General features: G+C 45.2%; 1 protein-coding gene across 2 annotated transcripts in view; it reads right to left on the reverse strand.

The window, feature by feature from the left end:
- The window catches only part of CEP89 (centrosomal protein 89), a 1,308,678-nt gene that overhangs the window by 939,300 nt on the left and 356,829 nt on the right, over nt 1-12,549 (reverse strand). For both annotated transcript variants that reach the window (XM_086945134.1, XM_086945133.1), the window contains exon 8: nt 7,185-7,403. In XM_086945134.1, coding sequence (XP_086801260.1) covers nt 7,185-7,403 — 219 coding nt within the window. The remainder of the gene's footprint in view (nt 1-7,184; nt 7,404-12,549) is intronic.

A 12,549-nucleotide genomic window follows, 5' to 3' on the forward strand; every position in this document is an offset into this window, starting at 1 on the left:
AACTCCTCAATCTTATGCAGTATGGCTGTAGGTCCCAGAAATTTGAGTTGTGCAGGAACTAGCTGCGGAAGCGGCCAACTTTACGAGCGTAAATTAGTCTGTATTTGCAACCCAGGTGCTTACTCAGGGAAGTGCGCATGGAGTGAAGGATCAGGACTCTGCTACAATTTCTTTGGTTTCTTGTGCTTGCGGGATGAGTTGGAGCGCACAAAAGTCTACCCTCTTGGAGCGTCTCCGTCGACTACGGGAGCAGGACCGGGAGCGAACCTTTGCCGCAGAACAGGACTTGAGTTGTCACAGTGTTGAGTTTTCTTATGCTTTTGGTCCATTGACGTGCTGTCTCTGCAGATCTTGGAGTCATAGCTCGACCCCAGAACACACAGGCCCGTCTGATGGGAATTTGTCACAGACATTTGTTTGCGACAGTCCGTGCAGTGCTTGAAACATGTCATTTTAAGGCACGACATCCCTTGCACACAGAATTATGGAAAATCCAGGTAAAGTGTCCCAGAGACATGAGAGGGAGATCTGGAGACGTAGAAAGAAACAAACTAACATCAGTTGTTTACAAGCCCGCACATCATTTCCGGAGTAGAAGAGCATCAGTGTGGAGCAGCAAGGGCCACCTTCCGGCACACAAAGATACTGCTGAAAAGTTTACAGATCCAGTCTGACATGTTGGGAATATTCAAAAGGTGATTAATCTTCTAAAAATCCTGCAAGGTCTTTTCAGCTTTTCTTTCACCCCAGAATTGCTTCATAAACTTTCACAAATTCCAGGACATTTAGAGAAATATGTGATTTCCATTTCCCCAGGAAACTATGCAATTGAAGATGCACAGCATAACAATTCTGCATTTCCCTTGTCAAAGCTGGTTTCACTCTTACGAATGAAGAGAGCAGATGTGAGTATGTCAAGGACTACTTTGGAATCTCATACATTAATTATACTAATATTTCCAATGACATTACCACAGAGTGACCGATTAATATGGTACTAACATTTTAATCTATAAGCACAAAAGTGTTTTTTACAATGAAAGACCCTGTCATGGCTGTTCTTTGCTTTTGAGAGAAGTACAGGCATGAAGATTGTCAATAACAAAACAAGGTCCATGGAGTTCAACAATGGTCCAGATTAGAAAGCAGAAACAAAGATTACAAAGTCCTGGAATGTAGTGCAGGAACCAGTGAACCTAGCTAGTTTCTTGAGTAAGAACTACCAGAATGCCAACTTTAATCAAATGGCTAAAAAGGTAACTGTGGAAGGTACTCAACTAAAAGAATAATGACTTTAAAAATATATATATTTTGTGATGCACACAATAAAAGGAAAATTGAAGCAGTATAACAATTTAAATTCTTTTAAAATAGTGGATTTGGAGAGTGGGTCATTGAGACATCAATTATGCAGTACTACTGGGGCAGAAAGCCTTACCAAATGAACTGCTATCTCCAACCAACAGTGACACAGGGAATATTTGCCACTTGGGAACACGTTTCTTCAAAAAAAAAAAAAAAAGATCAGACTGCTTTATGTCTTGAAAAATTCATATTAACAACTTGCCTTTACTAGACATTAAGGCCATCAAGATCGCTCTGCAAGTTGAGTCCTCACTCATTACATATGATGTAATCCAGAGGCTTGTGTGGACCCTCACTGAATTTTTCCTAAGTGTTTCGGCTATGCCCAGACGTGGGTCCCAGGCTCCGGACCCCGACAGCTATTGCCACCCCACTGTAGGCAAGTGCATAGAAACCCCTGAACTGCATACTCCTCAACGTACACTCCCTACACAGACATGCAATAGAAATCTGGGACCACCTCAACACCCTCTTGCCCGACGTCACCTCCTTCACAGAGGACTGGACCAATGCCAGCTCTGCACCAGACATCGCAAGTGCCATCCCCTGCGGGTACAAGATCCAGAGGAAAGACCACCGAAACCACTCAGGAGGAAGCCTAGCTATCATCCACAAAAGCTTCCTCCAACTGACAACCTCAATTTCAAACGACTCCTCATACCCTATGGAACACATCCACTTCCAGATCCAGGTCAGCCGCAGAACAACTCTACGCGGAACCCTCGCCTACAGACCTTCCGGACCCGACACCCCGTTCATTAACACCATTGCAGACTATACTGAGCCCCACGCCCTCTCCTCCACGTACTACGTACTGCTCGGAGACCTGAATTTCCATCTGGACAACCTCAGCAGCCGCAACTCCACCGTTCTCCTCGAAAACCTCGCCAACATTGGATTGAAGCAACTCGTCACCACCCCAACCCACAAGGCAGGACACACCCTCGACCCCATATTAGCCGGTGAAATCAACATACGCTTCAGCCACACCACGCAACCCCTCTGGATGGACCACCACTACATCCACTTCTCCTTCTCGAAACCCACCGCACACAAGCCAACGCTATGCCCCTGTGCAGAAACTGGAGCAAGATCTCGGAAGAGCACCTCGCCTCTGCCCTCAGCCGCACTTCTCACGCACCACAACCGACGCCAACTCTGCAGCCAACGAACTCCACAAATGGATCGCCGACTGAGCCAACACGCAAGCACACCTCCAGGACTCGGACAAACAACACACTACGAAGGCCAATTGGTTCACCACAAACCTTCAAGAATCCAAGTGCTCGTGCCAACAACTCGAGAAAGCATGGAGGAACAGAAAAACCCCAGAAGCATGCACCGCCTACAGGACCGCCATTAAAGCACACAACCAATTCATCAGATCTACGAAGAGGAACTTCATCCAGGACAGAATCCTTTCCAACTCACAAGGAACTCTTCAACATCAAACGAGAATCACCAGACCCTCCCAGAGAAACCTCTGACGTCCCTTCCTCCCAGGACCTCTGAAACAAACTTGACTCCTTTTTCCACCACAAGATAAAGACTATCAATGACAGCTTCGAGGTACAGAACAAAGGCACCGACCCAACACCTCCCACCAGCAACTCCACCCAGCCAATCATCCTCGCCTGGACCCCTGTCACCACAGAAGACACCACAAAGGCCATGAGGAGCATACACTCTGGAGCATACACTCCAGAGCATTCACTGACCCCTGCCCATCTTCCACAGGGCTGCCTCTGTCATCACACCAGAACTACGACAAACTATCAACTGCACCCTCGAAACAGGCACGTTCCCCGACAACTGGAAATGCACAGAAGTCAAACCCCTCCTCAAGAAGCCCTCCGCAGACCCGACAGACCTCAAGAACTACAGGCCTATCTTCCTCCTCCGCTTCGCCGCCAAAGTCACAGAGAAGACCGTTAACATCAAGCTAACAAACTTCCTAGAATCTAACAACATCTTTAACACATCTCAATCGGGCAACTACAGCAATGTGACCACCCTCCTAGCTGCTATGGATGACATTCGCACACTCAGCGACTAAGGCCACATTGCAGCACTGATTCTACAAGACCTCTCAGCTGCCTTCGACACTGTCTCCAACAGCACACTAGCCGCCAAACTCCACGACGCCGGCCTACAGGGAACAGCCCAAGAATGGATCCGCTCCTTCCTCTCCGGCTGAACTCAAAGAATCAACTCACGCCCTTCCTCTCCGAACCCACAGAGATCAGATGCGGAGTACCCCAAGGATCCTCCCTCAGCTCCACGCTCTTCAACATCTACAAGGCCACTTCGCAACCATCGTCAGAGAACATGGACTCAGCATAGTATCCTACGTCGATAACACCCAGCTCATCCTCTCCCTCACCAAGGAACCTGACATCACCAGGCACAACTTCCAGGAAGGAATGAAGGACGTTGCAACCTGGATGAGCAACAGCTGCTTGAAGCACAACTCGGAGAAAAGGGAAGTCCTCATCCTCGGATCTAACCCCTCCGCATGGGATGACACCTGGTGCCCCCTGCCCTAGGCAAACCGCCCACGGACTACGTCTGCAACCTCTGCATCATACTCGACTCCTCCCTCACCATGAACCAGCAGATGAACGCTGTATCCTAAACAGGCTTCAACACCCTCTGCATACTCTGCAAGACCATCAAACGGATCCCTTCTAATCCAGGAAGACCGTCACCCATGCACTCATCACCAGCAGGTTGGACTATGGGAATGGCCTCTCTGCCAGAACCAACAAATCTCTACTTCACAAACTCCAGACCGTCCAGAACGGGGCAGCCAGACTCATCCTCAGCATCCCATGACAAGACCACATCACCCAGCAACTATGAGACCTCCACTGCCTCCACGGGGAAAAAAGGGTGACCTCCAGCTGCTCACACAAGTCTACAAAGCCCTCCACAACACCGGACCCCAATACCTCAACAAAAGAATCTCCTTCTACGCCCCCAAGAGAAACCTCCGCTCTGCTGACCTAGCCTTGGCCGCGATCCCCGCATCCACAGAGTCAGAATGGGAGGCAGATACTTCATCGCAGCAAATACCTGGAACAAACTACCCCTCAGCATCCGACAAAGCCCCACACTGCAAGCAGGCATTCCAGAAGAGCCTCAAGACCTGGCTTTTCAGGTGACCAGAGCTGCCTGAGTCCCCCCCCCCCTCCAGTGCCTTGAGACCCTCACGCGTGAGTAGTGCGCTCTGTAAATCCCCGATTGATTGATTGACTATGCCAATGGAACCAAGCTATACTTGGCTGAAGAGCCCTAACTGGGGAAAAAGTGGTCCTAGGTTTCTTATGTTCCTGTTTAGGGAGTACCTGGTTTTGCAGTTTGGGCTGGACTGTTCCAATGAGGAGCAGGGAGAAGACTGATTTACATATGATTGGGTCAAAACTAAGGTGGCATGGTGGGCAAAAAAACAATAGACTGGGATGTGGCCCAAGCATTTGCAAGTGGCTGTGAATAACTCAAGGATTCCATCCATCACCATATTTTTACGGTGGACACAACAAGCACTTATTTCAGGTTCTGCTGATTTTTTGGGATCTCTCACATTGTCCCAGTACCTGGCTGCAGACACCGTTATTCACCAGCAGTAACGGATGTTAGAGAAGGCTTTTTGTATTTTCACAAAGGAAATTTGATATATTGGTAGCCCTTCTATTTCTACAAGCCATAATATAAATAAAAAAGTGCTGTGGTTGTTTATCCTGGATGGTGTGCATGCAGCTGTCCTACCAATCCAAATGTACAGCTGGGACGTCAACTGTCAGAAGAAGAAGGCAAGGAACAACACCCCATCCCCCAGCTAACAACCTCTGCATGCTCAGCCACCTAATAAACAAAATTTGGACTTGCACTGATTATTTTCTCAAATTAGGCATTGATTGAAGACCAGTGGAATTGCTCAATAACACCCAATGCATATATACGGGGGTAGAATCTAAATATATATAAGCTAAGGTAGCAACCAAATGTATAAATAATTACAAGTGCTATAAAATAGTCACTAAATCCACACTAGGACACATATGAGGGAAAATAATGATTGTATTTTAATCTTGATATTCTTCAATGAATAATATATTTTCAATTACATAGAAAGGGGGTGAGGGCAGTGCTTCCTATGCGTCGCACATAAACAAGACAACATTAATATATACAAACAAGTGCACAAAACCAACTACAACAAGGCTTAATATGATTGTTAAACATAGCTATTGATCCTAGTTGTTAAAAATATCTACTGGGAATACATCATCATACACATAGGTCTGAGGGAGGGAAGGTAATTATCATGCTAAAGCAAATGCTAGAGACCAGGAAAACACTACGCTTCCATCTCTCCCCTTTTTATTCAATAATCATTTATTGTTACAATTTACTTTGTGCTGCTCAGACACACGAATGTATTCTCCAAGAGGGTCGAAACTGCAACATTTAAATACCAGGACTAAACATTAGTCCCAGTATATCTCATGGACAACCTGGATCACTTGCTGTGTCTTACAGCTGCTTTCAGCCTGGCTATTAATGGCTTTGTGAACTTGCTTGAATATATTTACTTTACCCTGTTTGTATGCAGTGTTCTGAGCTGTACACCCATCCTCTGTTATTTGTAAATGCTGTTTTCATTGGAACTTCATATAAGATGTCAAATGAAGGGCAATATGATTAAAATATAATCATTTTTCACCCTCAAATGTGTCCTAATGTGTACTCAATGACTATTTTAAAAACTTGTAATTTGGAATGGTTGCTGCGTTAGTATGTCTATATTTGGATTCAATTTCGGTATATACATTGCAGGTACTTTTCGAGGGATGCCTAGGGAAACCATTGTTTATTTTCTAGTGCTTCAAGCAATGTTCAGATGCACAATTAAGAATGAGACAGTCAAAACTGGAGGACAAGAGTTATTGGATGGTGGACTAGGGTGCAGCACAAAGGTGACAACTAGACTAACGCTCCTAGTCATGAAAAATAATATTAATGTAACTAACCAACTACATTAGGTTCTCTAGGCGAACAAAGAAGAAAGAAAATCTGGTAGACTACAGACTTTGCATCATATGTGTCAGGTTGGCATAGGCCACCTGAACGTATTGCTCAGAGTTAAACACAAAAGACTGAGAAATCACTGCAGCACACATTCTTCTTTCATTATTGAAGTCTCAAGTATTAAGGACTAAAGCATATGGAGATTAAAGCAGTTTTATGTGACACAATCCATTAACTTTCCTACTCTAAATATTTGTAATTTTCTCATCTCTTTTAGTCATTTATTTCTTGTTGCACAAAAGACACAGAGTTAAATATGCTGAAGTTAGGTGTGAGCATACGTTCCTTTGTTTTTTGAAAAACTGGTGTTTTAATATAGCACGGGTAAATCCTTTTTATGTATGGTTTGATGACAAACTCAGTTATTGCATGTTTTGTTCATTCATCTCCTTAGAAAAATGCATTCTCGTTGTAGGTTTTCATAGCTTTATTCAACACAGAAAAGAGGACAGCCGACACGTGTTTCACCCTATATGGTGAGTAGCGCCAGGGCTTTCTCAAGGCTGTAACAGATACAGGGTACACTGTAAGAAAAAATTGACATTATAACAGTAGACCCCAAAGTGTTAAATAAGCATAGAAATAATATAAAGAAAAAGTGATGGCAGTACAAATAATGTAGACAATATTAAAAAATAGGAATTTTCTACTCTGATTTCTAAGCAATTTAAAAATATTTAGAATTTGAGTGGCATTATTAACTGAATCTTTTTGTAGTAAATGATTACCTTCCCTGTGTGTTTTTTCTCCATCTTCTTCAAGCCTTCTGTTTTCATCTCCTAGTTCTTTTAGTTTCTGTCGCAATCCCTTGACTTGCTTTTTCAATTCTTTAAGTTCAATTGTAATGTTCTGGTTTTCAGCAGAAAGCAAATGGTTTAGGCTCTTGAGTTCATCGTATCTGTCTTTCCTTTGACCCACTGATTCATGGTGTGCTGTATCTGTACGATCTAAACAATAGGAAACAAATTTCACTCAAGGATGACATAGACAGAAGCTGCCAAATTTAGGGCATTAAAGAATTCAAATTTATCGCAACACAAATAATAAATGTTTACCAAGAGACATTCATCTAGATTGATTGGAAGGTTACCATGACAGTCACTGGGCTGCAGGAGTTGTGGACAGCTCTCATTTCAATCAGGGCCTAATTGTTATAACCAAACTGATTGTGCCAATAGGTGGACTAAGCAAAGGAGGAAAAGAGCACTGCTAGCAAAATGTTCCAAGTTTGATTTGTAAGGAAATTTCTCTCAGGAAGAACCTTATCTTGATTTCATTGTGTCTTGCAATCATAAAATGCTGCTCATAAAGTTTAGAATGTGTTCTCCTCGCCAACACCTTGAAGAATCAATAGCCCTATCAATTCTATATTTGTATCCACCAGATCCTTAAAAAGCACACATTTTCATAACCATTTTCAATGAGTTTGGCATTGGTGCAATGCAAAAGCCTTTTTATTTTTTTCATGGATTGTACTGAGATTATGGTGTAAGTGTCAGGATTCCCCGGCCACTGGTAGATCACTGCCTGCAGTCCGAGTCCTTAGCGGGCTCCGAAACTACAATACCCATGATTCCTAGCGCGGCGCGTCGGGATGACGCTATGCGACAGGAAATAGGATAATACGGCACTCGCGGAGAGACGCGCTGCCGATTATTCTTCCTGGAGAGCAAGTGTGGATTGCTCGGTTTGCCGGTACTTGGCGGTGCTTTCGAGTGTGGGCTGAAGTAAGCTCACGCTGTTTGTTCGTGGGACCTTCTGGAATACTTGGAGGGGCTTTGGAAGCGCCCGAGGCGTGATTAGCAGTGTGCTCGCTTTCTTGGATATTTCGAGTGGGGCTCTGTTAATACCTGTGTTACATCGAACTTTGTGCCGCAGAACCCTGGATTACTTGGAGGGGCTTAGGAAGCGCCCGCAGCCCTTGTTCGAAACTTCGGATCAGGTTTACTCCGTGGGGTTCTTGTTTTGTGTACATTATTTCCAACAAACTGTTCCTCTGTCCTGCCATCAGATAGGGGTTGGTTTCTGTTCCTGCCGGACACCTAGAGTTTGGGTGCCATTGGCAAGAGAAGGAGTTTTGTCCATACCTTAACTTTGCAGAGAGGTATCTGCAGTTAAGCCGAGTTCTCCCTTTTGTTTTGTGCTGGGCTGCTTTTCTTTGGTTTGCTGGGAGAGGAACGATAATTACAGACTCCATAGACGGTGGTGTATGAATCGTGAAGGGTGTTTGACTCAGATGCAAGTACGGTTCTGACCCCTGACCTATTTATTAATTATTCCACCTCGGAGGGGATTATAAGAAACTATTGGTGTAATTAACCAGTACGTTCTGAGAACTATATTAGCTACTACCTGGAGAAGAGTGATAGGTGACCATACTAGTAGTCTTCTGGCTTCCCGGTCTTCCTCATTCCAATTTGGGTAGGTGTTCCACCATCTCCTCTCTACCAGAAATACTTTCACCAGTGGTTGAATGGAAGTTGAATATTTCTGTTCTCATTTGTTTATCTAATTAGGAAACCTGGGGAATGAGAAGAAGCCTATTCTATTACTCTCTGCTTCAGTATTCCTGTTTGGTATTACAGGTGAGGAAAGGCTTAGCATATTGTGAACATAGGTTATCAGACTAGGGTGACAACTCCACTTATTTCATGCTTTATATATTTTCAGATCTCCAGTTCCAGCCGCCCAGCTGTTCCCCTCCGGACCTATTTTTCCCCCGCTTGATCTCCTTAATAGTCTGTGAACCTGATTGCCAGACTTGGGATGATCTAGAGGAGGGCCCCTTTTATAGCATCAATACAATCCCGAGGATCAACAACGGAAGACCTGACAGAATAATCGGCCCAAGAGTTCTTATCCTCCTGGTTGTATTGATTAAAGGGATGGCCTCCATTGATGATGTAATGGCGGCATTAGGCCTAGTACAGGCAGAACTAGCAGCCTCTCGTCAAGAAACAGCTGCATTTCAAGCTCGGGTTGACGCCTTACAGCGAAACCCTTTTGATGTGGGTGCCCCTCAGCCTGCCTCAGTAGTGGTAGAAATGCCTTCCCCAGTTCCATTAGCTCCCCCTGAACGTTTTTTGGGAGCTAGAAAAAAGGTACAAGTATTCATGACCCAGGTGCTGTTACATTTCACGTGTAAACCCAAATTTTTCATAACTAATCAAGCAAGGGTTTCCTTTCTGATTTCATATCTGGGTGGAGAGGCAGCTCAGTGGGCAGTTCCTATAGTCAAGAGTAATGACCCCATCCTGTATGATTGGGATCTGTTTCGAGCAGAATTTGAAAAGACATTTGACCGGAGAGCAGAAACCTTTTCAGCTAATAAGGAACTGCTCGTACTCAAACAGGGATCTTCCGATTTAGTCACCTACTTGAATCATTTTCGGAGGTTAATAGCGGAAACAGAATGGCCTGAAGCAAAACAAACAGTCTTGTTCTACCAGGGACTCACAGAGAATCTAAAAGATGACATAGCCAAGGTTGAACCCCAACCTACGACTTGTGCTGCTCTTATTGATTTGGCCTTGAGATTGGACCACAGACTACGTGAACGAAAAGGAGAGCAAGGAAGAAAAGATAGGCCTCTAGTCTTGGGTAACAAACCGGCTAGTGGGGAAAAACCAGAGGGAAAAACGGAACCGATGGAAATCGGAGTGGTACGAGCGTCTCTGACCCCTAGTGAAAGAGAACATCACCGCAAATTTGGGCTTTGTCTTTATTGTGGGAAAAAAGGACACTTCTTACGTGAATGCCCGGTGAAGCCTAAGGGAGGTCGCTATCGTGCAGGACAAGTAGCAGTGTCCTCTGTTGAAAAGGGGTCGGAAAACTCCAAAGCTTGAGTCTATTAGAAGGGAGTAACTCGAGCAAGCACTTCATCCCTTCAGTAACAGAAGAGGACTTCGCGGGAAACCATCTATTCTTTCTGGACATGGAATTGTGGATAGACCAAACCCCCAAGAACATCAGAGCCATGGTGGACTCAGGTGCCACAGGCTGTTTTATGGATTTAGCGGAAGCTCGTCGATTGGGGGTGACTCCTGTCACAAAACAAGTCCCTGAGGCTGTATTTGCTGTGGACGGACATGAATTGGAATCTGGCCCGATCAACCAACATACTCCTGAGTACGAGCTGTGGTATGGGGGTTACCATAAAAAACATCTTTCATTCAACCTTATTCATGCTCCTCATTATGGGGTGATTCTGGGACTCCCATGGTTGAAGAAACATGAACCAACCATTCGGTGGACGGAACAGTCCTTAGATTTCCTCTCCACTTATTGTCAAGAACAATGCATCGGTGAGAATCCCCGACCTTCCACAGTTCTGGCAATTACGCATAGCATTTCTACCGCAGCAGAAAAGGAAGTATCATTACCAAGTTGTTACCAGGAATATGGGGAGGTTTTCAGTAAAAGCAAGGCCGAGGTGCTCCCACCACATCGAGAATATGATTGCCGTATCGAGCTGGTACCGGGGTCTGTGATTCCATGTGGCAGGATATACGCTCTCTCGCAACCCGAAACTGAGCATCTCCGGGATTACTTGGACAACCTCCTTAAGTTGGGATTCATCCGACCTTCCAGGTCTCCAGCGGCTTCCCCGCTTTTTTTTATCCCTAAAGCGAATGGGGAGTTACGCTGTTGCATCGACTACAGGGCATTAAATGCCATAACTATAAAGAATCAATACCCGCGGCCCTTGATACCGGTGTTATTGGAACAAGTGCGAGCCGCCAAAATCTACACGAAATTGGACCTCAGAGGGGCCTATCATTTAGTACGCATGCAAAGAGGCGACGAGTGGAAGACCACCTTTAAGACGCGGTACGGGCTCTTCGAGTACCTTGTGATGCCTTTCGGGCTCTGTAACGCCCCAGCCTCCTTCCAGTTCTTCCTGAACGAGGTTTTAAGGGACTTTTTAGACATCTTTGTAGTAGTCTACATAGATGATATCCTGATTTATTCAAACAACGAACAAGAACACCAAGGACATGTATGCCAAGTTCTTCAAGCATTACAACAGAATCATCTGTATTGCAAATTAACAAAGTGCGAATTCCATGTTACCACCGTAGAATTCTTAGGGGTCATACTCACTCCATCAGGTCAAGTGATGGCAGAACGGAAGGTACGAGCAATTGTGGAGTGGCCTAGACCTAACAGCATCAAGGACATTCAAAGTCTCCTAGGATTCGCAAACTTTTACAGGAGATTCATCTCACACTTCTCCGAAATGGTAACTCCGCTCACTAGGTTGACCAGAAAAAACATCCCATTTGTGTGGGGCACTGCAGAACAAACCGCCTTTGACAGATTGAAAACCGCGTTCACTTCCGCACCGGTACTAACCTATGCCGATCCGAAACTCCCCTTTGTGGTGGAAGCAGATGCCTAAGAGCTAGCAGTAGGGGCGGTCCTCTCTCAAAGAAACGAGAGTACAGGTCATCTTCATCCCATTGCCTTCATGTCTCGCAAATTGAACGCCGCGGAGCGCAATTACACCATTGCGGAAAAAGAATTGTTAGCAATCAAGGACGCTTTCACCGAATGGAGGCATTGGTTGATGGGCGTTTCTCAGCAAATCACGGTGTACACCGACCATCGAAACTTGCAGTTCATGCGAGCAGCCCGCCATCTAACCCCCAGACAACTTCGCTGGATGTTGTTTTTTGCTGAATTTAATTTCATTGTCACATTTCGTCCTGGATGTGACAACAGGAAGGCGGATGCTCTAACTCGTCAAGAGAATAACCCCGTGGCAACGTTAACACCAGAGAAAAGCATCATTGAACCCAAGAAGGTGGTGGGAGTGTTACACACCGAGGAGTTTCTTCACAAGGTCAAAAGTGGTATACAAACTTTTGCTTGGAAAACATGGATCCGTCTACATCCAGAGTGGAGAATCAAACATGGGTTGCCAAGGAAAGGCCCACAGTTGCTCCTCCCTACGCTAGCTTTGCGACAACAGGCTTTCAAATGGTGTCACGATCTGCCCTGTGCTGGACATACTGGAGGAAAGAAAACCCTAGAGAAAATGCTTCGCACTTACTGGTGGCCTACCATTCGCCCTGATGTGATTGCGTGGGT

The sequence above is a fragment of the Lissotriton vulgaris genome, chromosome 12, assembly GCF_964263255.1.
Source record: "Lissotriton vulgaris chromosome 12, aLisVul1.2, whole genome shotgun sequence".
Taxonomy (NCBI): Eukaryota; Metazoa; Chordata; class Amphibia; order Caudata; family Salamandridae; genus Lissotriton; species Lissotriton vulgaris.